The 24055-nt window shown below is 44.0% G+C and overlaps 1 protein-coding gene across 2 annotated transcripts in view; it reads right to left on the bottom strand.

Annotated features, from left to right (window-relative positions):
* Positions 1-159: 159 nt before the first annotated feature.
* Positions 160-24055, bottom strand: part of ccdc85cb (coiled-coil domain containing 85C, b) — a 64264-nt gene continuing 40368 nt past the window's right edge. Inside the window, exons 3-8 of one of the 2 annotated variants that reach the window (XM_079526952.1) lie at positions 17674-17753; positions 15461-15502; positions 11086-11190; positions 6427-6519; positions 5131-5229; positions 160-3338 (exon numbers count right to left, since the gene is read on the bottom strand). In XM_079526952.1, coding sequence (XP_079383078.1) covers positions 3249-3338; positions 5131-5229; positions 6427-6519; positions 11086-11190; positions 15461-15502; positions 17674-17753 — 509 coding nt within the window. In that variant the 3' untranslated portion in view covers positions 160-3248. The remainder of the gene's footprint in view (positions 3339-5130; positions 5230-6426; positions 6520-11085; positions 11191-15460; positions 15503-17673; positions 17754-24055) is intronic. The other variant, XM_079526953.1, reaches the window with a different exon arrangement.

The following is a 24055-nucleotide window of genomic DNA, read 5'->3' as shown; positions in this document are numbered from 1 at the left end:
CAGGAATTGAGTACCACAGACGAAAAACAGTCTAAGTCCAAATTTCAGACTGACCCCTCCACGAAAAGGCCTTGTTGTCCTGAACCCTTATCTATCATTTATATATTATGGATCAATAGTGTGGACTTAGACTGTTATTCGTCTGTGGTACTCAATTGACATTTATGCTGTAGATTCTAGGATTCTGTATCCTGGTTTTCATACATATACAGAAAAACAAAATGTACTAGAGACATTTAAAAAAAATAAAACAGGTTCCAAATCAAAACATGCAGAAAAAAATGTGGCACATCTCAAATCAAATGCCATTTAAAGTAATCAAACATTTGTATCATGGCTTCAAATCAGTTCCTAGAAAAAAAGGACACTTTGACAACCCATACACAATAACATCCTCATTGTTAATTTATCATTTCGCAACTCCAAGAGTGTACAAATGTTACCAAATGGACCCCCATTTGGTAACATTTGTACACTCTCAGAGGATAGTTAAGTTCACCAATAATTTTTCTATCGATTACTCACCCCATGAATGAAATTCATGGATATAGTTTTTGTTGCATTCCTAAGCCAATGATTTATAGCTTAGGAATGTGACAAAAACAAAAAAGAATATCCATGAATTCAAGTTTCCATGGGGGCGAGTAATCTATAAAGTAATTCTGGGAATGAACTATCCCTTTAAATTAACTCCCAGGATATGTATTGTGTACTTTTAGCTTTTTAGACCCACTATTTGAGGGAGTTAGGCTGGAAGGCAGCCTCACAAAAATGTTCTAATTTGGAACAACTTAAACAGGAAATGGGAGAGCTTTAAACCATCAATTAATTAGCACCCCCCTCCCCCCAAACAGCCCAATTAAGCTTGATTTATACACTATTGCACGTTGGCGTCGCTTGCCAAAGAGAATGTATTCTTTTGGCAACTGCCAGTCATGCAATGGACTATAAATGAGGTATTAGCCCTCCCAATCGCTATTTGAAACGGACAATAAATACTTTTGACTAACAGTACTTGTTCATTTTGACATCAAGGAATATACATTTAGAATGTTAGTTTATTCTCCCGAAGACATCTAAGGGAAGACATATCTCGCACATTTTTATAAACAAACAGAAATATGAATCTTTCATAAACATGCCCTGCTGAAACACAGCTGCTGGATCCATAACGTGGCATCATTAAAAATGATTACACTTGAATTTGTAATAAAAACAAAATATCCAATTTTACTAAAATCCAATTTACTATTATTCACTTAAGCCCCATTTCATACTTCTGCTATTCAAATATAACAGATCTACTGTAGATCTGCCATTTTTGAAAAGATTTTAATGGCGTGCCTAAAATAGCGGTTAAAGTGGTTTAACCACTATTTATGACTAAAATGAACAATCATTTTATAACTAAAATGAACTAGACAGGAAGAATTATGAGAAAGTTTCGGACCCATTGCGTATGGATGCAGCAAATGTCTTCCTGCGGTCTGCAACCGTGTTCTAACCAGGATTTAAGAGAGAAAACACAGGCAGACACTACAGTTCCATGACCACTGTTAAGCGCACACACACACACACACACACACACGCACGCACACACGTTTGTATTACTATACTCGTGACATCATTTTAGGACAGCATTGAAACTCGAAAAATAGATCTACAAGACCTCACAATTGCAACATGCAGTCTTGTGACGCCAGTCCTGTAGATCCGCAATCTTCCAGTGTGTGACATTGCCCAACACTAAAACAGGGAAAAGTCTTAACCCACAATGGAAACAAGTCCCCAGGACATTTTGTGTTATCCTTTTAGAACATACTTCCGTGCCGTTTACATTTTTGACTAATAAAGTGATGAAAACAAAACATGGTCAAAAAGTGCAAGGAAAAAGTGATCAATCATGTGAATGAAATCATACCCCAAACCCTAAACCTAACCTCTAAAAGTCTGATATTTTTGTAATTGTAAACCCAATTCTAAAAATCCACTTTAACCATAAAACAACCACTTATCTTGTGATGACCAGGATGGTCCTGCCAATGTCCATTTCTCAAATTATAGTATACCCGTGGGGACATTTGATCCTCACAAGAATAGTAATACACACACACACACACGCACACACATGCACACACACACGCACACACGCACACACACACACACACACACAAATCCAGTCACAGATGGGCGAAGGTAAAGCTGTATCCCTCCCAACCTGAGAACATGATTGTCGAGCATGCACACAGCATACAGTTTTAGTTAATTTGACGATTCATGAACGGAAACACAAAAAAACTGTCCCTAATGTCTCATCGAGATGGTTTAGTTTGGGATGACCATGATTTGTAGTTTACAAAGAGAAAGACAATTTGTATTAAAGTCATTTGAAAATCAAGCAAAAGATGTCATTACAAAACAGGAAAAAAACAAAACAAAAACATAGAAACCCTGTTCATGGTCCGGTTGTGTATGTGCTTTTCAAACTAAACATATTTTGATCACATGGCCACGCTAGAATACAAAATAGATGAGTAAAATCAACAATAACATCAAAGTAGTGCTATGGTTTTATACATAATATACACAAGTTAACAGTGATCTCTCACCTGCAGTATTAATAGACTCGTCTCATGAGCAAAAGGCGCTAGGGTCACAGTGGGTTCCACTTTAGTTAACACTTTCCAATGCTAATGCTAGTTATACTCATTGACCACTAGGGGGCGAGGTGGGTGGCAGAAGGGCTAGGTTGTCTAATAGGAGGAACGCTATGAAAACCTTCTCTGACATCGCCACAGTGTTGCCTTAACATGAGAGACCCACTGGCCTCATGAGTTATACGGATGAGATCATGGAACAGCGCTAGCTTAAAGTAACATGATAGCTAGAATCTTAAGGACTACAGTATATCTGTGTATTCATAGCTTATGTATGATGGGTTTCTCTGACTGTTGGAGAGATTATCATTCTGTAGCCCAAAGACCCCCAAAATCAAATGATGAAAGTGGCAAATCAGTGAAACTAGCTGCCAATTGTCAACACTTTTTCCGTTCAAAAGAAAGGTGTATTTATGTAGAGTGGTATGGATTCCTGGCTCTTTATCTTGTCCAGTCTTAAATGTGCAGTGTGAAGGAGTGCTGCTGGGTGTTGTGGGCTGTATGGAGAGCATGGCATGTTGGGTAGTGTAGGCAGTAATATGAGGTGGACTCTGGTAAATAGATCCTGCTCCCCTCTCTCTGGTTGCCGTGCTACAGAGGCCCTTTGAACTGGTTCCCGGAGAGGTGCTGTCTTATGGATGGCTTTGATCCCGCTGCATCACCGAGCTTTCTCCACACCACCTGCGGCCAGGAGGAGAGAGAGAGAGAGAGAGAGAGAGAGAGAGAGAGAGAGAGATATAGATGGAGAGTGAAGGGTGGTGAAATACAGTAGATGAGAATAAGACCAAAAATAATAAAGTCAGGCAGAAAAAAAAGTATCTTCTCCAAGACAGAAATACTTAATGTTTTTTTGTTTTGTTTTTACTTTAAGCTAAGACAGAGCTCTGGGGTGCCTGGTGGCTCAATCAGTTAACACTGTGTCTGTCTGTAATTATGCTGCTGTAAACTGCAGTTTAACGATCCAAACTTGTAAAAGGCCAAAGATGGGGCTTTGCCTAGGGCCCATTCTGATGTTAACACGGCCCTGCCTAGGGCCCATTCTGATGTTAACACGGCCCTGAATACACTGACCATGTGTATACCTTGTGAATCGCAAAGACTCAAAGTTTGAATCAGATTCCCATGATCGTGACTCGCATACCCCCCCCTCTCTCTGCCCTAGGTTTCCCGTCTCTCTACACTGTCCTATCTAAATAAAGTGGAACAAATGCTATAAAAAGAAAAGGACTCTGTCCTCTGGCCTCCGTGCACGAAGGTCTCTGTGAAAGAAGTGGGGCCCCAGGGGAGACCCCAGTGATATTACAGAGGTGCCATTGTGGCGTGCTCCAGAGATTCCAGGCCTGTTGCATACCTCCTGATAGCCCATCTCTCTCTCCCTTTCTCTCTCTCTCTTTCTCTCTAATCAGTAAACCTTTTATCCAGGGACCGGTCCCTTTCAGCACCACAGAGATGACAGAGGGACAGAGGAGGGGAGTGGGTGGATGGAGGGGGAAAAGAATGGAGGAAGGGGTTGTATAGAGGGGGAGGAGGAGGGTGCTCTTTTCCCTGCCTCTTCAGTGTAATTGCTCTGACAGCTCAACTACTAGCTTCTCGTTAGTAGGACCTCCAATTACAGCTCCCTCAGCGGCACAAGTGGTTTGGGTGTGTGGGGGGCTTACAGACCACTGCTACCACAAGTGTTGTTCCTTGCCTGCCCCAAACGTGGCTTCCTTATTAAACGATGGTGACCTCAAAAAGTGCCTGTAATCTGATTTGAACGAAGGACAGATCGACCTACAGACTTGCAGAGCTGAATGTGACTTCGTAGCCTTCTTCATGAAACAGCGCATTCCTGACACAAGACAGCAGAGGTCTTCAAAGTGTTATTTACAGTATGCCGATTACCTGAACTCATAATTGTCGAGGACACCTGACCAAATTCTCTAAGGCTGCAACGGTAGATTATTTTCTTTGCGATTATTCCATCTATGGCCTCTTCGGTTAATCGAGCAATTGAGACCAGTTTTCAATAATTACAACAGTCATAGTTTTCCCCACCTATACCCCTCCCCTCTCAGCTGGAGAGAGGGGGGGGGGGGGGGGGTACATTCACTTTTCCTACAGTTTGTATTATTGGTACCTACTGTATGCTGCTAACAATTTTTATTTTGCATTATTTATGTAGCTCTTTTTGCATTGGATTGATGCCATCAAGTACATTTAGTTCAACAACAAAATCAAATAATTCATCCATCCATCCACCCATTTCGTATGCCCCGACTAGGTCCTTTCCCCCTCACTTTCCAGTGGCACTTGTCATGGCGTTACACCTACAGTACTAAGGATGGCTTTTCATATTTTCTTTAACCATTGGCAACTGTGTCAAAGATATGCTTTGAAAGCATCTGAAGAAAAATAAATAAAAGAAGAACAGCTTAGGAAAGCTTAGGAGACAAGAGAATTAAAACTAGGGGAGGCTGAGGTCTGTACTTACGTTGCACATCTCCCGAACGATGGCTTTCTCCTTCTCACTGAGATCCTCCTCATAGTCCTCAGGAACCTGCTTGTCCATCTTCTCGTGGACCTCTAGCACCTGACCATGGAGACACACAAACCAGGATTAGGATTTGTAGTCACTCATCGACACATCTAACATGTAACCTCAAACATGTTTCAAAATATACAAAATTCGGTGGACAGAAAGTAAGTAATGTGCATAACCTCAAACCCGTTTCAAAATATAAAAAATTCGGTGGACCGGTAAATACATTTTGACAAATAATGTGTAAAAGATATATTAGACATATTTCAGTGTCTAAAATAACGTTTTGTACATATTGAGAAATATAAAACACAGTGTTTATGTCACTGGACATGAGCGATGTGAAGACTACATCATTATAATGTGTATAATAACTGTTCTCAACCCGTTGCACTGAAAATTCCCATAGAAGTTCAAAGTTCAGGTATGAGTATGTGACTGCACTGTACAGGGTAGACATTAAGGGTCATTATGGTGAGGCAAATGGCAAACTGTAGTGGACAACCTTAAATGAATAGTGGAATGCTCGCCTTAAAACACAGTTGTACAGTCGGCGCAACTGTTCAGTCTGGTATTCCTAAACGTAACCCATTTAAACTATGCTTAAACGGTTAAATATAACCTTATTCCTAACCCTAACCTCAGTAAAACAGTGCCAAAATCTAACCCTATTCCTAAATTTAACCCCAGTAATACTATGCCTAACCCTAAACTTATTTCTAACCCTATTCTCAGTAAAACAAATATACAAGAATACAAGAACCTCCCCACCGAGTCTCTCGCCGTGAGGTCGGAGGGAAAAAATGAGGGTGAGCGTGTTTTAAGGCGAGCATTCCGGTTACCCCTTAAATAGAGAGGTGCAGTGAGCATGCGACCATATAGTAGTTAGCAACAGAATGGTAATGATCAGTGATGGACATTTACACAAGTACTGTCTGTACTCTTGAAGTACATTTACTTCACTCCAATTTTTGATAATTAACACTTCTGCTCCACTATATAAGAGGCAAATGTAATTTACTTAATAGTTACTTTGCACTGCAGCTTTTCAAAAATTAGTGTTGTGACCGTGAACTTGCAGATCGGCTGTCAGCCTCTTGTAAGCTTGTAGATCGACTCTTTTTGAAAAGGTTCCATACTTTTACTCTGATACTGTGTGTATATTTTGAAGCCCCCACACACACACACACACACACACACACCACTTGAAGTATAGGGCTCTCAAATCTCTCCTTCCCATGATCATACCTTCATGGCGTGCACCACTGCCTCAGGCTTCTGGACACAGGACAGGTAACCTGTGGCAGGAGAGGACTCACTGGTGGGCAGCCGCCCTGTGCCCTGAGCAGAGAGAGAGACAGAGGTAGAGAGACACAGAGAGAGAGAGAGAGAGAGAGAGAGAGAGATAATGTCAGCATCAGGATGTGTTTTTTTTATAGGCATGGTAAGTTATTCATGAGAAAGTATGCAGAGACAGACAGACACGCGTCACGATGAAACAGTCTCTATATACCAGTGGTTCCCAAAGGGAAGTTCCAGGGGGTCGCCTGCTAAAGGATAGTTTGGAAGGCCTGGGCCATGGCTCAATGGTCCAGGCACCTTGGCTGGTAATCCAGTCTGGCAGTGTGCCGCAGGTTCGACTCCCGATCCCGACGGCCTTTACTGCCGTAAATGTCTTCCCCCCCCATCTCTTTCCCCATTTCCTGTCAGCCTACTGTCTGTCCCTCCATAAAATATATAAAATAAAGGTGAAAGCCCAAAAAAACAAAAACATTTAAAGGATAGTTTGGAACCAAATGGACCCTTATGGGTCTGTAACTCTGAGAGTGTACAAATTAACAAATATTTACAAATTAGTGTTAAATTAACATTGATTTTACAATATAAATTGGGCTCTCAGAGATAGAAATGTCAAACTGTGGGTCCTTGAAATTAAACGGATTGAGAATCACTGCTAGAGCCGTAAAAATGAATATCTCTTCAAATGGGTCTGCGGCCCAATTAGTGTCAATTTGGGGGTCCTTGACATGAAAAAGTCTGGGAACCACTGCTATATACACCACAGTTCTTCCATCAAACCCAACACAATTGTCCTTTTCTCCTCATGTTTACAACACAAGAACCCCACCCCACCCCACCCCACGGATGTAATCGCCCCCGTTTGTTTGTTTGTTTGCTTGTTGTCTGTTTGTCTGTTACAGCCATAACTTGTACAATTTTAATCTGAATTAAAAACCTAAAATTTGAGTAAGTAGGTCAGGACCTTTACTGTTCAGTTTGTTTCCCCAAATCTGCCAAAGGTCAAGGTCACAGCACCAAGGTCAAAGTGTATGCCCACGCTTACACAAGGGCCACAAGGGTTAGACTGACACTTAACAGAGCATGTGGCGCAGGCATAGCATCTCTCGGAGTGTCTTTCTAGTTTTCTAGTTTCACGTTTATTACGCGACGTGCCACCAGTTCTGTGTGATTTAACCTGTTGCGATGGAAGCAGTGAGCCCATCAATGGACCCCGGGGAGGAGGGGGTGCCTCATCTCAACACCCGTTCCCTGGTGAGTTCCAGACAGACAGTGGCTCTCTGTTGGAGGTACACAGAGAACTTGGGGTGGGGGGCACGTACAATGGCTCCATTCAGGGTGACCTGGCATCAGGACTGTGCATTAGACACAGTTTCATGGCTCCGTTAGCCTGCCCTCAATTCTGTCTGCTCACTAGCCATGCACTTGGTCCGCCTCCCACACAGACCCATGCAGGTCCCAGTTCTAGGGCCTAGTCTGGACCCATCCGGTCCAATAACACTGTGGAAAAGAACTAATGATACTCAGAGTCAAATGTGCTGGACCTTTGCCAACTTGCTATTCACCCAAACACCACATAGTGGGCCATACGTTATTGTAGTAACCCACAAGATATTTATGATTATAGCCTGTCTACACCTTGTCCAGTCACTGTTTCCTTATTATCAGTAAACAGCTGATAACCTTTTCAAACCGCTGTAAAAATAGAGTTAACATAGAGTAAGGGGCAGCAGGAGGGGGAGGGGGGGGGGGGGCAGTTTCCACCCAACCTTGCTGATGTAGACATCCTGGTGGATGTCAGAGAAAATGAACGGGTCATAACCAACAATTTACCTGATATGACCACCAAGCCCTTTGTTAAATATGAGCACACACAGCTTACCTGACCACCAAGCCCTTCGTTAAATATGAGCACACACAGCATGTATCTACCTGACCACCAAGCCCTTCGTTAAATATGAGCACACACAGCATGTATCTAAATTACAGCAGTGAGTCTCCAGCAAGCTGTGTGAGTTACTGAACTTGGAGTAAAAGTATGTAAATCGCTGCCGGCCCGTCTGATGATTTGAAACTCTATGCAAACAGTCCCACGAGCAACAGACGACAGGATTTCCAGTTTATTCCTGGTGTGGCCTGTGATGTACAGAACAAGCATTCGGACGGCTCCAGGCTACGTACGCAGTACAATGTGGGGGATGGTGTCCCCTCCCCTGAATAAAATGGACCCCGATTTAGACCTTCAAAGAGGTAAACATTGTCAAAACTTGAGTGTTTATGAGCATCAAGCAGGCGGCTCGGTTTGTTTGTTGATCTCTCCCTCTCTCCCTCTCTCAACAAGGGCCATCTCTCATGCATGCATGAACTCAGGCCACATCAGAAAGCAGCCGATCAATCATCACACATCCCATAATCATGAACCGGTTTCCATGGGGACAGCAAATGGGTCAGAGCCGGAGGAAGTGCATTGGTTTCTAATCATCCTGAGAGATCAAATAGAATCTGCAAGAGACAGCTAATATTTGTATTGTATATGGAATTAATTTGCCAACTCAAGGAATATTTCATCCATGGACCATAATTGATAGAACTTGAAATAATTATACTACAAATACCGAACCTATGAACGTACATTTGTTAACCAAACCCACTAAATTGTGTTTTTATAATCTTGGCTGTCAATAAAATGAATCAATAGTCCATATTAGACAAATTACCCACAAATTCCAGTTAAATCACACAGGAATACATTTCGAAGCTCACATTTTATCTCCTTGAAAAAAACATGATGTTCTCTTCTCTCTCTTTTTTTTTTTACCATTTTAGTCAAAATGTCAGCATCAAAGCTGGAAAATCAAAGCTGTCTGTATTAAACACATACAAGACTGGTTTGCCAACAACAGAATGTCATGGCATGCACTGTAGATGTACCTTTCAATATAAATCATCATCTTTAATCAACTGTTCGGTTGCCACTAGCTCTGATGAAGGAACAGGACGTTCTGCAAAGTCCATGTCGCAACCCCCGCGTTGCACTCGTGAATCACAGTGACGGATGACGTTGGAAGCAGGGAGGCGAGCACGGAGCATAAAACCTGATTTATACTTAGTTGCACACTGGTGTTGCATGTCGTAAACAGCAGATATGCAAGCTCACGACGGGTCACATTCGTGGTGCGTTGTGAGCTTGCAGAGGTGCTATTTTACTGAGCACAACACTGGCACGCAACCAAGTATAACTGAGGCTTAAACGCCCTCCACGTTGAACAGACCCACACCCCACACCGCGCACGGTCAAAGTTCACAAGCCTCATCGGAAACGGTGAACGATCTGAACACGCTTTAGCGCAGGAGTGTTTGACTCTCTGGGCTTACGACGTTGCGTGGGCCAGGCCTGTGATTAAAAAACACAATATTGATTTACTTGTGGAGGAGGCGAGCGAGTCCTCCGGGCGGTGGCATCACCTCCTTTAAACAAGTCAGAAAACAATTACCCGGCCTCTCCTCCCCGGACGCGGGCAGGGTCAGGGGTGTCCGTGGATCCGAGAGGATAATTACTTTCATAGTGGGATTCAGTTCAAACGGGCTCCGGGGGCTAGGGAGGGCCATAAGCCTGGAGGAAGAGAAGCGGAGACTCACACGCTTTCAATTTCTCTCTCTGGCTTTAGTTACTCTTTCTCTCGCTCTTCTGTCTCCTTCAATTTCTCGCCCTTCTTTTGTGCCCTTATACGTCCCCCCGCCCCCCCTCTCCTCCCATCGCTGTCTCTCTCCTCTTCATCCCTGCTCCTCTACCCACCCACTAACCCTTAAGTCTTTCTCCCGTATCTCTCCCTCGCCTTCTCGTTCCGTCTCTGTCTGTGCGTGTGTGCGTGTCACTAGACTTCCTGCCGTGCGTAGGAGAGACAGAGAGCCTGGCTGGCAGCCTGTGGAGGTGTAATTGGAGAGTTAGAAATAAAGTGAATTAGAACCGACTTGACTTGATTCCACTGTGCACAAGCCGGGGGGGAAGCACAGCTGCGCCCTATGAACTCCTGGCTACTGTTGTAGTGTGTGTGTGTGTGTGTGTGTGTGTTGACATAGCCATGGTGCATGTGTATAAACATCTGTCTCTGTTTGTTTACATGCAACAGTGTATCTGCGCATGAGCTTGCATGTATGTGCAATTGTGCGTTAGCATTTTCCAAGTATTACATACAGCTGCAAGGAAACAGAACAGTTGTTTAATATGATATGTATAATATGATGTGAAAACTGAAATCAAAATGACGTTTTAAAAAAAAAGATGAAAACATGCGTTGCAGTATATGGAAACACTTTTATCACAAAACACACTGCCAGCGTGTTTGTCGGTAGTGACCGGGCTTTGCTTTTTGCCACTATGGTTACAACTTGACCTGACTATTATAGAAGAGGATGCCTACAGTAGGCAGAACAACATCCCAGGTGCTCATCATTGATGCATAACCATTAGAGTGTGTGTGCGTGTTCACTTCAGCCCTATAATTGCGAAACTAGCCGAACTTGGAGCTGTGCTGTTAATGATGGCGTGTGTGTGATGTGTGTGTGTGTGTGTGTGTGTGTGTGGACGTGCACGCCGACATGTCTCACCATGTGCATGCTGTCCTGGCGTTGGGGCAGAGAGGACAGCTGGGACTCTGAATGGTAGAGGGTCGTCCCCTTCCTCAGGGCACGCAGGTCGCCTGTGTTACACTGCTGAGTACACAAAAAGTGTAGTTTAAATACAGGATATATTACACATATATTGTGTGTGATAATGGCTAACTCCCTTTCAAGGGATGATCTCATACACAAGCACATGTGCTCTCTCACATGCGCGCTCGCACATGCACGCACACACACACACACACACACACACACCACACACACACACACACACACACACACACACACACACATCAATGGCCAAATACATATTAATTTGGGGGTCGTTGAACTCCATCGAGCTAATTCAATTGCACCGCGCTGGACTGTTATCACGTCGTGAGGTCATGGACTGAATTCAGTTGACAGTGTCCCTGAGATCCAGCCTTATTTGCAGGCAGAAGAACGCGTGGTGTCCCTGGGGGGGCAGCATGTAGCCTCGCTCCCTCCCGTATAGGCAGTGACACAGCAACACCGCGCGCCGATCCTTATGACATTTCTCATGTCACGTACTAGCGCGCGCTGTGCGCGTGGGCTGCTATGCACGCGTGACAAGCACACGTGATGCCCGGAAGAGATTGGGCTATAAATAACCCAATGAGATCTGTGGGTGGGTGTGTGTGTGTGTGTGTGTGTCTGTGTGTGAGGTACTGTAGTCTAAACGCTACAACGTTGCCCCCTGCCTTTGCACACGTCACTGCTTCGATTGCTTCTCCCATTGTTCCGCCCTAACCTTTTCTCATCCTTCCGTTGGCCCTTCACTGATCTTTTCTTTAGCGTTCCCGATACATCTTCTCACCAGCTATATGCTTAATATTTAAGTATAAATCAGGCTGCAATGATTTGATTCAATCACTGTGTTCTTTCTGCAGGCAGCTTGGGTTTTGTCGTCAGGTTTAACACACTACATGGTCTGTTACTGTACGTGTGTGTGCAAACAATAGCATCACAAGATTAAGTTCACCCAGCGGATAGCATGTGAAAGCATAATAATAATTTTATGATGTCATATTTTTTTTCTCAGTCTAGGGAATTAAAAGGCAATTTGCTGAGGCTATCACTGGTTGAAACACAGTAGACAACATAGAAAACCAAAACAAAACTGCGTTACAAAATCATGCCAGGACTGTCTGTCTTTACAACCTTGCCATCAGCTACTAATTGAGACTTTTTAAAAACGCCTCCCACTACTAAACAAACAGCCACTCCTGGCCAAACTTGTCTGCTAACTTCCTGAGCTGACCTTGGACACTGATGGAGACAAACAGTGTTATTTGTCTGCCAGACAGGCTGGCAGTTGGCCCTCTGCTCTCCTCATGGCTAAAGCACGCGGCCCCTCCATCCATCCATCCATCACAATGTTCTGGGCGCTGACAGGAAGGAGCCGTGGACGTCACACACCATTTCCTGTCTGAGTTATGAGGGGTTCGGGGATGCGGCCGTGACAAACGAGTCGAGGGCACTTCTTCAGCACCTTCTGGACAGCCATGGTTTGATGGACTGTGGGGTAGAGGTAGTCCCATACTGGACAGCCATGATTTGATGAACTGTGGGTGGGGTAGAGGTAGTCCCATACTGGACAGCCGCCCTATAGAGCACCGCAGTCCAGCCCCCTTTCATGACGACGCCAGGCCCAGGAAATAAATCCCAATGCATTTTCCTCATAGACATTTCATAAAGTATTTATTTAAAGACCTTTTAAGCCTCGTACAAAGCCAACTCGAGTTGTGACAAATCATGACAACAAACACAATTTTTCGGGCCGAACAAATAATTAGAAAGAAGAAGGAAACGGTAGGTTACAACACTTTTTTCTGTTGTTTTTCTTCTTTGTAATTATTTGTTCGGCCCAAAATGTTGTGTTTGTTGTCATGATTTGTCACGACTCGAGTTGGCTTTGTCCGCGGCGTAAACGTCTTTAAATAAATACTTTTTGAAAAGCCTATGGAGAAAATGAACGGGGAATTCACTTCTGGGTCTCACGTCGTCATGAAACTAAATTATTCCCGTTCATTTTCCTCAGACATTTCAAAAAGTATTTATTTAAAGACCTTTTAAGCCTCGTACAAAGCCAACTCGAGTTGTGACAAATCATGACAACAAACACAATGTTTCGGGCCGAACAAATAATTAGAAAGAAGAAGGAAACGGCAGGTTACAACACTTTTTGTTGTTGTTTTTCTTCTTTGTAATTATTTGTTCGGCCCAAAATGTTGTGTTTGTTTGTCACGACTGGAGTTGGCTTTGTCCGCGGCGTAAACGTCTTTAAATAAATACTTTCTGAAATGCCTATGAGGAAAATGAACGGAGAATCATTTCCTGGGCCATGGTAGGGGGCGGGACTGCGACGCTCTATAGTACAGTATATACGGGTGCTACTCTCCCCGTGAACCGCCTGTCTGGTGGCATTAAAGGGCCGGCGTTCGCGGTCACAGCGCGCTTAGCCAAGTAGGTTAGCGCCGCGGCTAACCGTTAGCCATCACATGGTGATACAACAAAGAATACATTGGGCTTCTCATCACAAACCATTTATACTAGCTATAAACACTTATGTCATGGACAATAACCTCCCCCCCCCCCCCCCCCCCCCCGTAAATGAATCTTACGTATCTCCAGGGACCATTTTTGGCTAGACTTTTCAACACAGCATACCGAGCAGAGTGAAATTTAGTATGTTGTTGTAAGTAGAGGATCTCTGCAAGTTGATGTTTCATACTGTAGTGAAATTACTGGAGTCCAATCGCTTCCTCAGAAATCAAACAAACATACATTATGCTTTTGGAGAATGTTGTGAATTCATGTCAAGTATATGGTGAGTTATAGTCAACATGGGTAAACATGCCAGACCAGTGGTATGTTCCTTTTAAGTCGTTTAAGAGACATAATGTGATATAGTGTAGTGTGTTTGTTGGATAAACGTTTGGAGCTTACAGGTAAAGTATGTCTCACGAGCCCTCCAGTCCTTTATGAATTGTACTTCTGTATTTTACAGTTTGGCTCGCCACCAAAGAAAGGGGGATCTGTGTAAAATCTGTAACAAATGATACATCAAGCAGCAGAGATCCATGTTCAAATACGTTTCTCACTTCATCCGATACTGTACCTTAGTCAATAATTCAGTCATTGTTCATCTGTCCCTCGCCATTTTAAGATCTAGTTTCAGCAAGGTCAATGTGGCTTCAGTAAAGGGATGGGAGGTAATCGGTCATATAAATCATTAACTTATGTGAGTCATGCCGAGCACCCTCTTGTTGATGATAGAGTACCATAGAGCTGGCACACCAAGTGCTACACATTTCAACACACTTCACACACCCTGTGTTCACGGCCATGTGTTTATCATTTTGTCCATAGTCCCTTTTATGATTTTTTTGTAACCAATCAGACGAGCTGCCTGGTATGCAGGGTCAACATTTGTCTGATAAACTGCTATTGTTTCCTTCATGGTCAACACAGGCTTCCCCGGAAGGCCAGTTCCACCACGTGGGCTGTTAGGTAATATATAGGTCCACTGAGGCATGATAATCCGTTGTAAACCACCTGAGTACTGAGACGCCCCAGTAAGCAGGCTGTTGCATAACAGTGACGTGGGAATAATCTTCCGCATAAAAGGTAAAATTGTATTTCTGTGCAACGTACACATCATATCACACTACAGTAATAGTATTCTAACACATTCACCATTTGTATGACCCAATTAAATGAACCAGAGCAGGCTCTGATAACTTCATTTCAAGTCTTGCCCTGAACAAGTCAGACAACATAACATTTCTGAATGACAAAAATGACGAGATAACATTCATAAATATTTCATAAATTCCTACATTCTTCAATTACACACCGTCGTGCCAGTTGTCCGCCATGCATAATGGATGCTGGGATCTACCTATCGCCCCCCAAGTACCTTCAATTATTCAGCACACCAGACGTCCTGACAAGCCTGGACAAGCGAGTGCCGCTCATGCACCAAAGCACAATGTAGCATTCATTCACCTACAAGCTACCTTGCACCAAGCCGCCCCGCTGTGCTGTGCTCTGCAGAACAGCGCTGGGAACAAATAGAAGGCACCGTGCCAGGACGAGGCCACACACAGCCGGTGCCACCCTTGTGCATTTGTTTATTTTGCATGCTAGCAGTGGATTAAAAAACACCGTCCGTGTCTTCTTGCGGCAAGCTATAACAGCTGTGAAAGTCCCATCACCGGAAAGACATACAGACTAACAGAACAAGGAAAAGAAGAGGCAGGTCCCATTGAGCTCAGCAGAGTATGGCGTCCCAAGAAAAGTCAGAAGATCAGTGGCATACACAGGAGAGAGTTACCTTCTTGGATGGTATCTGTGATAAGCTATACCGGCTATAAGCCTGTGGAGAGAGAAACATGTTGTTGTGTGTTGGTCTGTTATTGGACTTATTATCCATTACTGGTTACCCAGACCGTGACATGAGCAAAACGTTGCTGAAAAGGAAAACATTGTGGATGACAGTATGCATGTGTAACACTTGATAGTTTGAGGCAAAGCTCTCTTAAGTTACTGTAAATAAAATAAAATAAAAGTACACTACTGGAGGTCAGAGTTTAAGTTGTATTATTTTAAAGATGCCTCTCTGTAACACCTTTGCACTACACAGACTTTTTCAAATATCATCTTATGGAGTGTGCCATTCCCAGCTTGGAGCTGCTAATCATTTTAAGTGTACCACACTGCTGGAAATCACAGCTGGCTTTCCGGTGCCTGCCTACCAAAGTTATTCAAAAATAAATATTCAGTCAAGCTATGATTTTAAAAGCAGTGTCATCTCAAACTGTGGCTAATATTAGATACCTGACATTAAAGCACTATAAGACAAGGTGTAGCTCCTAATTGCAGCACTTTGGAGATAATTACTCTCGGATCACTGGGGTTTCGTGTCAGTGGTGCCCGCCCACATGCACTTTTGCCTACTCACAGGGTCATGGATCTGCCAAGCGATAATTGGGCAAAAAAAAAGCATAATGAAAGAGATACAAAGGCTTACTAACACTAATCCATGTAACTGCATCTGAGTTGATAGCAGTTCAGTCACATAAGACTCAAGAGTAATGAAAACAATATTTTCAAATAGTTACTGTACAAGAGACAATTCTAGCACATATTATATACTTCAAATTGAGTTGAATCTACAGTATGTGATGTTATTGCCCTGATGAAGGCTCTTGGCCGAACCGAGCGTCTTGTTGTGCCATTAATAAAACATATGAAATGTGAGTACTTCCAGACTAATTGGCTACGTTCGCCGTACTGCGTCCACCATTGACTTGAAATTTGGGATGTTCTGTTTTGGGGATTTTGATTCCCGTTTTTGATATACTGCATTTTGGGATCAGCATTCCACTGTGAAATCCCATAGTTGAGGTACAACCTCCGTTTCTAACTCAGTATTTATACTCTCATAATATAAACGTATGAATACATTTCAAAGAGGCCAAATAAATCACAACCTAAATAGGGAACCTTGTCAATGAAATGATCATCGTTCATACTCCATATACAAACAACACCTCAAGCCAAGGCGTGACCTCCGGGTGAACTGGAAGTGTCACCTTCTCTCCTCCATTCCCACAACCTCCGCTGTAACTTGTCGCTTTACGCTTTACTCATTTTGTCTCTCCTCTCCTCGTCCTCCTCTCAGCGCCGCTCTGACAATCCGCCCCGGGGTCCAACGTTACGGCTCCTTACTGAAGCTTACTGGCTCCCCATGAATTAAACATCGGATAAACATACAGTACGCAGCCCCGCTATGAAGAAGAGGCAGTTTCAGACATAGATATATATAAACACTAGATAGCTCACCCGCGCTGTTGGCCAATGGAGAGCGACGTCGTTACGTGGCGGCCATCTTACCTCGGGACACATAACATTGTGTCTATGGGGCATGTACTCTTAAATGACCATAACTTGCTCAATTTTCAACCGATTTTCAAACGGTTTGGTTTGTTATAAACGTCAGAGACGTCCGCATACTTATATGCTTTTATACGACGTTCATATAAAAAACATAAATTAAGCAGATAAGCGTCCTGAATCATAGCCACGTTGACAACGTTTGTAATAAACCAACCCGTTTGTAAATCCGTCAAGATTTGAGCGAGTTATGACTGTTTCTGTTTGAGCTGCCATTGAACATACTGTACTGTATCCCCGAAGTAAGATGGCTGCCGGGTGAACGACGTCAGAAACTCCGCCTTGAGCCATCTAGTGTTTATATATATCTATGGTTTCAGAGAGACCGTTGGCTCTCGTAGCCGTCGCCATTGTATCATATTATGTGTTTGCCGATGATGACGCCTCTACGCTGTGAAGAGTGGGCGGTACGAGAGTAGATATACAGAGCGTTGGGACAGGCTTTATTCTTTTGTCTTGATGGTTTATTGAATGTCTTGGCAACTCATGCACTGATATTGTGGATGTTTAACGCTACTGAATTACACAGTCTATGAGTGCTACTACTGTATGTGCTGGTGAATGCAATGCATGTCCGCCACATGACCTCACCTGAGAGAGAAGCTTATTGTTGTCATCCTCTAGAATGCGCACTTTTGTCTCCAGCTGTCTGATGTAGTTGGAAGAGGAATCTGGGGGAGAGAGAGAGAGAGAGAGAGAGAGATTAGGATTTTAAAGACCATGAAGGGTAATACAGTCAGACGGGACCGATGGAGCAAAATGACCCCACAGCACTCAGAAGACGGTTGACATGCTCTTTGAAGAACCCGTTATGAAAGCACACTCCAGTCAACCATACATCAAAGTCTGCCATGTAAAATATGTGCAGTAGTTTGCAGGTGTTTCAGCTAAAGGTCATTTCTTTCTGAGCATTGTGTGATCATTTCAGCCACAGAATCATGTGGCTATTATTTACAGCAATGTAAAGCCACACAGCAACACTGACATAGATCAATTGCACGTTATAAACGCTGCCACCTTTTATGAATCACAATACCACCCAACATGGCTGGATTGGGTCAAAAAATCCTCACAAATGAAATCTGGATCAATGTCATGAATCTCATTGTGTAAATGAGATCGATATTGAGGTAGTTGGTCAAAAGTCTATTAGATTTTGTCCGTATCGCCCAGTCCTACCGTTTGTGTCACCTAAGAGTGGATGTCTCCATGGATAGTAAAAGCCATACTTTTTACAGTATATAACTACTTTCTAGGTCAAATGTTTGATATGACATTATGCATATTCAAAGGGGGCACACAACATGATGAACTTGAATCAACTTTGGCGAGGTCAGATCGGGGACAGTGGCGTAAATATCGACGGTGCAACCGGTGCGATGCACCGGGTCCCAGCGCCCCCCCCCAAAAGGGGCCCATGAACGGGGAAGAAGAGGAAAAAAAAGAGTCAGGACGACGGTGAAAGCCTGGTTTCAGGGGCTATCGGTCGCAGGAAGAGTAACACCAAGGATTCGTCAGTGATGTCACTGACTGACTGGTTTATAAACGGCTTCAAGTCCATACTACTTCCGTGTTGCATAACAGTGACATCACCACTTGGTATGTTTACCACCTGCCTTGTTTCAAGGTGTGTGTTACTGCATATGTTTATGCAGCGCTGCCTGTCAGCAGCACAACAAGCTCAGCTGTAGCCTATTCTGTCACGTTCCGTCACGCTAATGAAACACTAGGTGGGATTATTATGTCATGTCAGCACTATCAGAAGATGTAACCCAGGTAAAGTAATCTCAGTAATCTGTCACTCTGCAAGTTTAACTAAAGTTTTTTCCATCTGTCCAAACTCCGTCATTTCTGATAGCCTGCAGCCCTGCAGTCCTACAGATATACAGCCCCGCAGCCACAAAACTATTTTAGGGGGCCTACACAAGATATCTGCACCGGGGCCCATTGCCATGTAGTTAATCGCCCCTGATCGGGGGACGTGCCTGGGAGAACACGGAGGCGCGATTTCACCGTGCTGGAGAGCACAGAGTTCTCTAAAAGAAGCACGTTTAATTTACGAGATCAAAGCAGAAGTGTATCCAGAGGAACTGCAGACAGCTTGTCAGACACGCACGCACACGCACGCACACACACACACACACACACCCCACCCACCCACCCACCTTGGGGCACACCGTTTTGTTATTGTACATTAAAGTGCAGAGATAGAGGCGTGATTGGGGAGACAGTTTGAAGGGTGTCTGGTTGGTTGGATGATACAGAGGTGAAGTTGCTGCCTGTAGAAATATCACACATGCAAAGAAAAAAGAAACAGAGATGGACTGAAACAGTCACTCAAACACACACCAGTCCAAGCGCGTGCACTCTCAATGCCTGCCCCCCCCCCCCCCACCCCCCCCCCACCCCCCCCCCACCCCCCCCCCACCCCCCCCCCACACACACACACACACACACACACACACACACACACACACACACACACACACACACACACACACACACACACACACACACACACACACACACACACACACACACACACACACACACACACACACACACACACACACACACACACACACACACACACACACACACACACACACACACACACACACACACACACACACACACACACACAGACTTGAAACACCAAAACAATTTGTTTACTTATTACATAACTGACTCAAACCAGTATAACGGGCCGCTCCATTCATTAGCCTAGAACCTAGTTATTCCATATGCTGTAGCCAGGGGGTGCTATTCTGCAGCACCGCCACCATTTCACATTATCGGTCACTCACAAGGGCCAGCCTGGATTAGACTCTCTCATTGATACACAATCAGTTCCGGGCACTATGTTAGTTACACCCTGGCCCTGCAGTTCCGTGAATGCAGATCTCACCAAGCTGATGCAGGATCAGTCCTGGGCACTATGGTAGTTACACCCTGGCCCTGCAGTTCCGTGAATGCAGATCTCACCAAGCTGATGCAGGATCAGGGATAATACACCCTGGCCCTGCAGTTCCGTGAATGCAGATCTCACCAAGCTGATGCAGGATCAGGGATAATACACTTTCTATGGACCAGACTTTAATTGTAAATTAAAGCCGATTAAAGTGTGGCAACTTCGGACAATTTGTCCAGCCTACAGCGCCAGTGGGTCCACATTTTCCGTCAGACCTCAAGAGAGGAGGGGAGCTGTGGCAGACACAGTGCTGGACAGTGGGCTCTGGGCTGCAAAGAGATGATTGTTCTGGCCAGCTATACTGTAGATGGAGGGAGAGATTCAGTGACCCGGGCTGATAATCCTCTCTCCCTGTCCTGTGACCCTCTAATCTGGATCAATCTGTTGGACTGACCTGCAGCCAGACCTCAAGCCGATTAAGAATGAAGGTTCCTCACCGTGGTCCGACAGAGAACCGACAGGTCTATATACACTCAGACTGACGGAGAGAGAAAGCAAGTGAAGAGAAACATCCACCACTGCTTTATGAGTGGGAAAGGAGTTGTGGAAATATTTCTTGGTGTACTTATTATTCCATATTGCTCCAAGAGGTGGGGAATCCTCAATCCCACAAATCATATGAAGTTCCTCTCAGCACCATATCAGCCAATTAAAAAAAAAAAAAAGGAGTGCTCTAGATCCGGAAGAGAATGAAAATGACTCAAGTTTTACACCTTTTACACCACCAACAGTCCAGCGAATGCCTGCGTTGGACCAAACAAGAGGATATCCAACCGCTCTGAGCAATATGTGGCGACAGTTTTCTCCAGACACTACCCTATCTCCTTTTGCATTCCTTCAAGCTGTTGATGTGTCAGGATTGACTCCGAGGGAGTGAGAGATGGATGTTAAATCACTTCATAACATCATGTGATTAAGTGGTTTTCAATTTCAAAAGTGGTGGTCAATACACCAATGTACTGTATGCACACTCTCAACAGGGAAGCACGACAGAAACAAATGACTACACAGACACATGGGGCTGGGGGGCACATTAACTATGCCCAACTAATGCGTCTACAAAAACGCCCAGAAAAGACTCTTCCTGCTATGCAGGAACTAAGGAATGTTGAGGTCAGCTAATGCTCTTTAAAGAGAGAACACCAATCCCTAATTTAAACTAAAGTACAGTCACTTCACTTTTAACATTGCATCCTGGTTCCTGGTACTACCTCCTCAGTGTCGAGGGACGTACAATTACAGGCTGCAAACAAACCCTGACTGACCTATCACCGTGGTAAAGCAGACGATTGCAGCCATCCCTCTTAAATCAGCACTTTCAGCTACTGCCCTCAAGGGAAACATACAGAATCCCATTGGCAAAGGGGGAGGAAAATTGTCCCCGTTGCCATAAAATAAATGAATCAGTCACTTTTTGAAGCCAGTCTGCCAGTGTAGCACACAGCATTTTATAATTATCTATTTGACCCTAAATCATACCTCACCGTCGAGTACTTCTTGGTGCTCCTTTTTATTGTTGCTTCTATTGTGTTTTTATGTAAACCTATAAATCTACTTTATTGTGCATGCAAAAAGTAGATATTTTCAATTCAGTATACATCATCCCCAAAGAAAGGAGAGAGAGAGGGGGGGATGAGAAAGATAGAAGGGGGAACCTTGTCCTCGCACAATCTGGTGAGCTATTTTTACCACTGTGCAAGTGTTGTTTATCCAATGAAATGAGGTGACGTGTGCACGCGAAAGAGTGTGTGGGACTGTGTGCAGTCTGTGCACATGATGCGCACGTTTTGCACGGATCGCACTGTGAATACAGAGTACACTGTGTAGGCATGCGTGTGTGTGTGTGTGTGTGTGTGTGTGTGTGTGTGTGTGTGTGTGTGTGTGTGTGTGTGTGTGTGTGTGCACGCGCGTGCGTGCGGCCGAGCGAGACAAAACATGACGCAGAGTCACAGACAGACAGTGGCGTGGGCCCGTCCCTCTCTCCCAGCGCCCGTGTCACTTCATATCACGTCAGGGCCACTGTGACCCACTTCCACACTAGTCACTCTCCTCTCCGTCTGCAGCGTACCCACAGCACAACAATACATAAAAATAAAAAAAACATTTTATTTATAACACACTTTACATTTTGAAGCAAATACCAAAGTGCTACAAGAGTAAAAAAAACAAACCTGGTGTGTTTATTATGAAAATCTAATTCATTTTCATATCAGTGTGGACAGACTCATTTGATACGAGATTCATAGTTGGGGGACAAAAAACCCTGGACTAATGAATTATATCCATCATCGCAACAGTCCCCCCTTCCCCCTCCCCCCTGCCTGGAAGATTTGGCAGGAGCCGCCACTGGTTGTGTGCATATTTGAGATTATAAAGACGACTCTGCATTTTTTGCTCAGAAAAAAATAATAATTGTACTTAGTCCTCTTTTTATGCACCTTTAAACACTTGACTGTTCCTAACTAAAATGTGTGTGTATATATATATGGTACAGTGGCAGCTATTGCTGTCTGATGGCGTATATACGCATATTATATTTTTATTATCCAATTAGTATAAAACTACAGACTCTTTTTTTGTACACATTTTTCCCTATAGTATTATTACCATTATTGTCTGAAGCCGAACAATTTTTTTTATTTACTCTTATGCACAAGATGCAAACTACCTTCAACCTCGAGAATGTGTCGATTCTCCTCAAGTGTGAGGTTTAAAAATCGGTTAGAATTTTAAATCTACTCTAGTGTGAGCTCTGCTTAACCTTTTTATTACTCCCATTTCATCTCCTCTACTTCTATCTCGCCCCACCCACACTGCCCATTGCTACCTTCTTAACAAGACTTTGAAATTTCTCTCTCTGCCGCTCTTGTCCTTTTCTGCCACCAACACGTTCTACTCTTCGACCTCTTCTCACTTTCTTAAACTTTTCAACTTACATCTTCCATTACCCCAGTTTCCAACCCTGCCCTTACATTACCTTTAATACCACCACTCCCAGCATGGGGTGGTGTGTGTGTGTGTGTGTGTGTGTGTGTGTGTGTGTGTGTTGGGGGGCACTGCACAAGACCGGGGCAAGGCTTATCAGTCTCACCAGATGCCCACACCATGGCAATAACCGTAAGACCTCAAACTGACCAAAACATAATTTAGTTGTCCTCTCTTCTAAATTTAGAGTAGCCAATTATAACCCGTCCCCGTCCCCGTCCCCCCCGTCCCCATTTCTCCCAATTTAAGTCGCATCGAGCGAATGTTCACAGCACACACATTTGCAAAAATGAACTAAATTGAGTGTGTACTGCACGTGTCATGGTTGGCACCCTCGTAAATAGGTGAGCTGTGCTCCAGTGTGAGCTGCGGTGGTCCAGGCAGATCAAAGCGAGTAGCTGTTCCAGATCGGGAGGAGGTAAACAGACACTCCATGCTCATCTCTGGCAGCTTGTTTGTAAAGGATACACTTTAGGTAAGAAATAGGGCACACAGTAGCACAATCTCCATTCATTTCACGCATACAACTCAGCAACTACAAGTTTAAAACTCACTACTCACTACTTCCGTACAGTAGTATTTTTCTGTGGTGATGTGTATACCGCTACTTCAGAGCTCAGCACGCTTCTGACTGGCTTGTCTCAAAATGACATAGTTGAGCTTTTCTAACTTTAGCCAAAGAAGGTATTTAGAGGAATGTATTCCATGGGAGATTCAGTTTCAGCTTCACCCAGCTGAAGGCGGCTCAGAGGCACTTGAGGAGAGCCGTTATAGGGTCTAGGTGTCTTATAGGGGACACTTCAAAATGTACAGTATGCTGGGCAGGCCAGGAGGCGAACTGGTGACCTTCTGATTATCAGGCAGTATTACTACGCATATAGCTATACGACCATCCTCAAGCTATGACCACCCCCATACAGTAAAGGGAGCCTAACTCAGTATAAGAATCAAGCTTTTCCATGCAGAGTAGACTATATCAAAGCAGCTTTGGTGAGAGAGTACCGAGTAAAATCCTCT

Source organism: Electrona antarctica (genome assembly GCF_951216825.1).
Source record: "Electrona antarctica genome assembly, chromosome: 17".
Lineage (NCBI taxonomy): Eukaryota > Metazoa > Chordata > Actinopteri > Myctophiformes > Myctophidae > Electrona > Electrona antarctica.
This window is presented reverse-complemented; position numbering and strand designations above follow the sequence as displayed.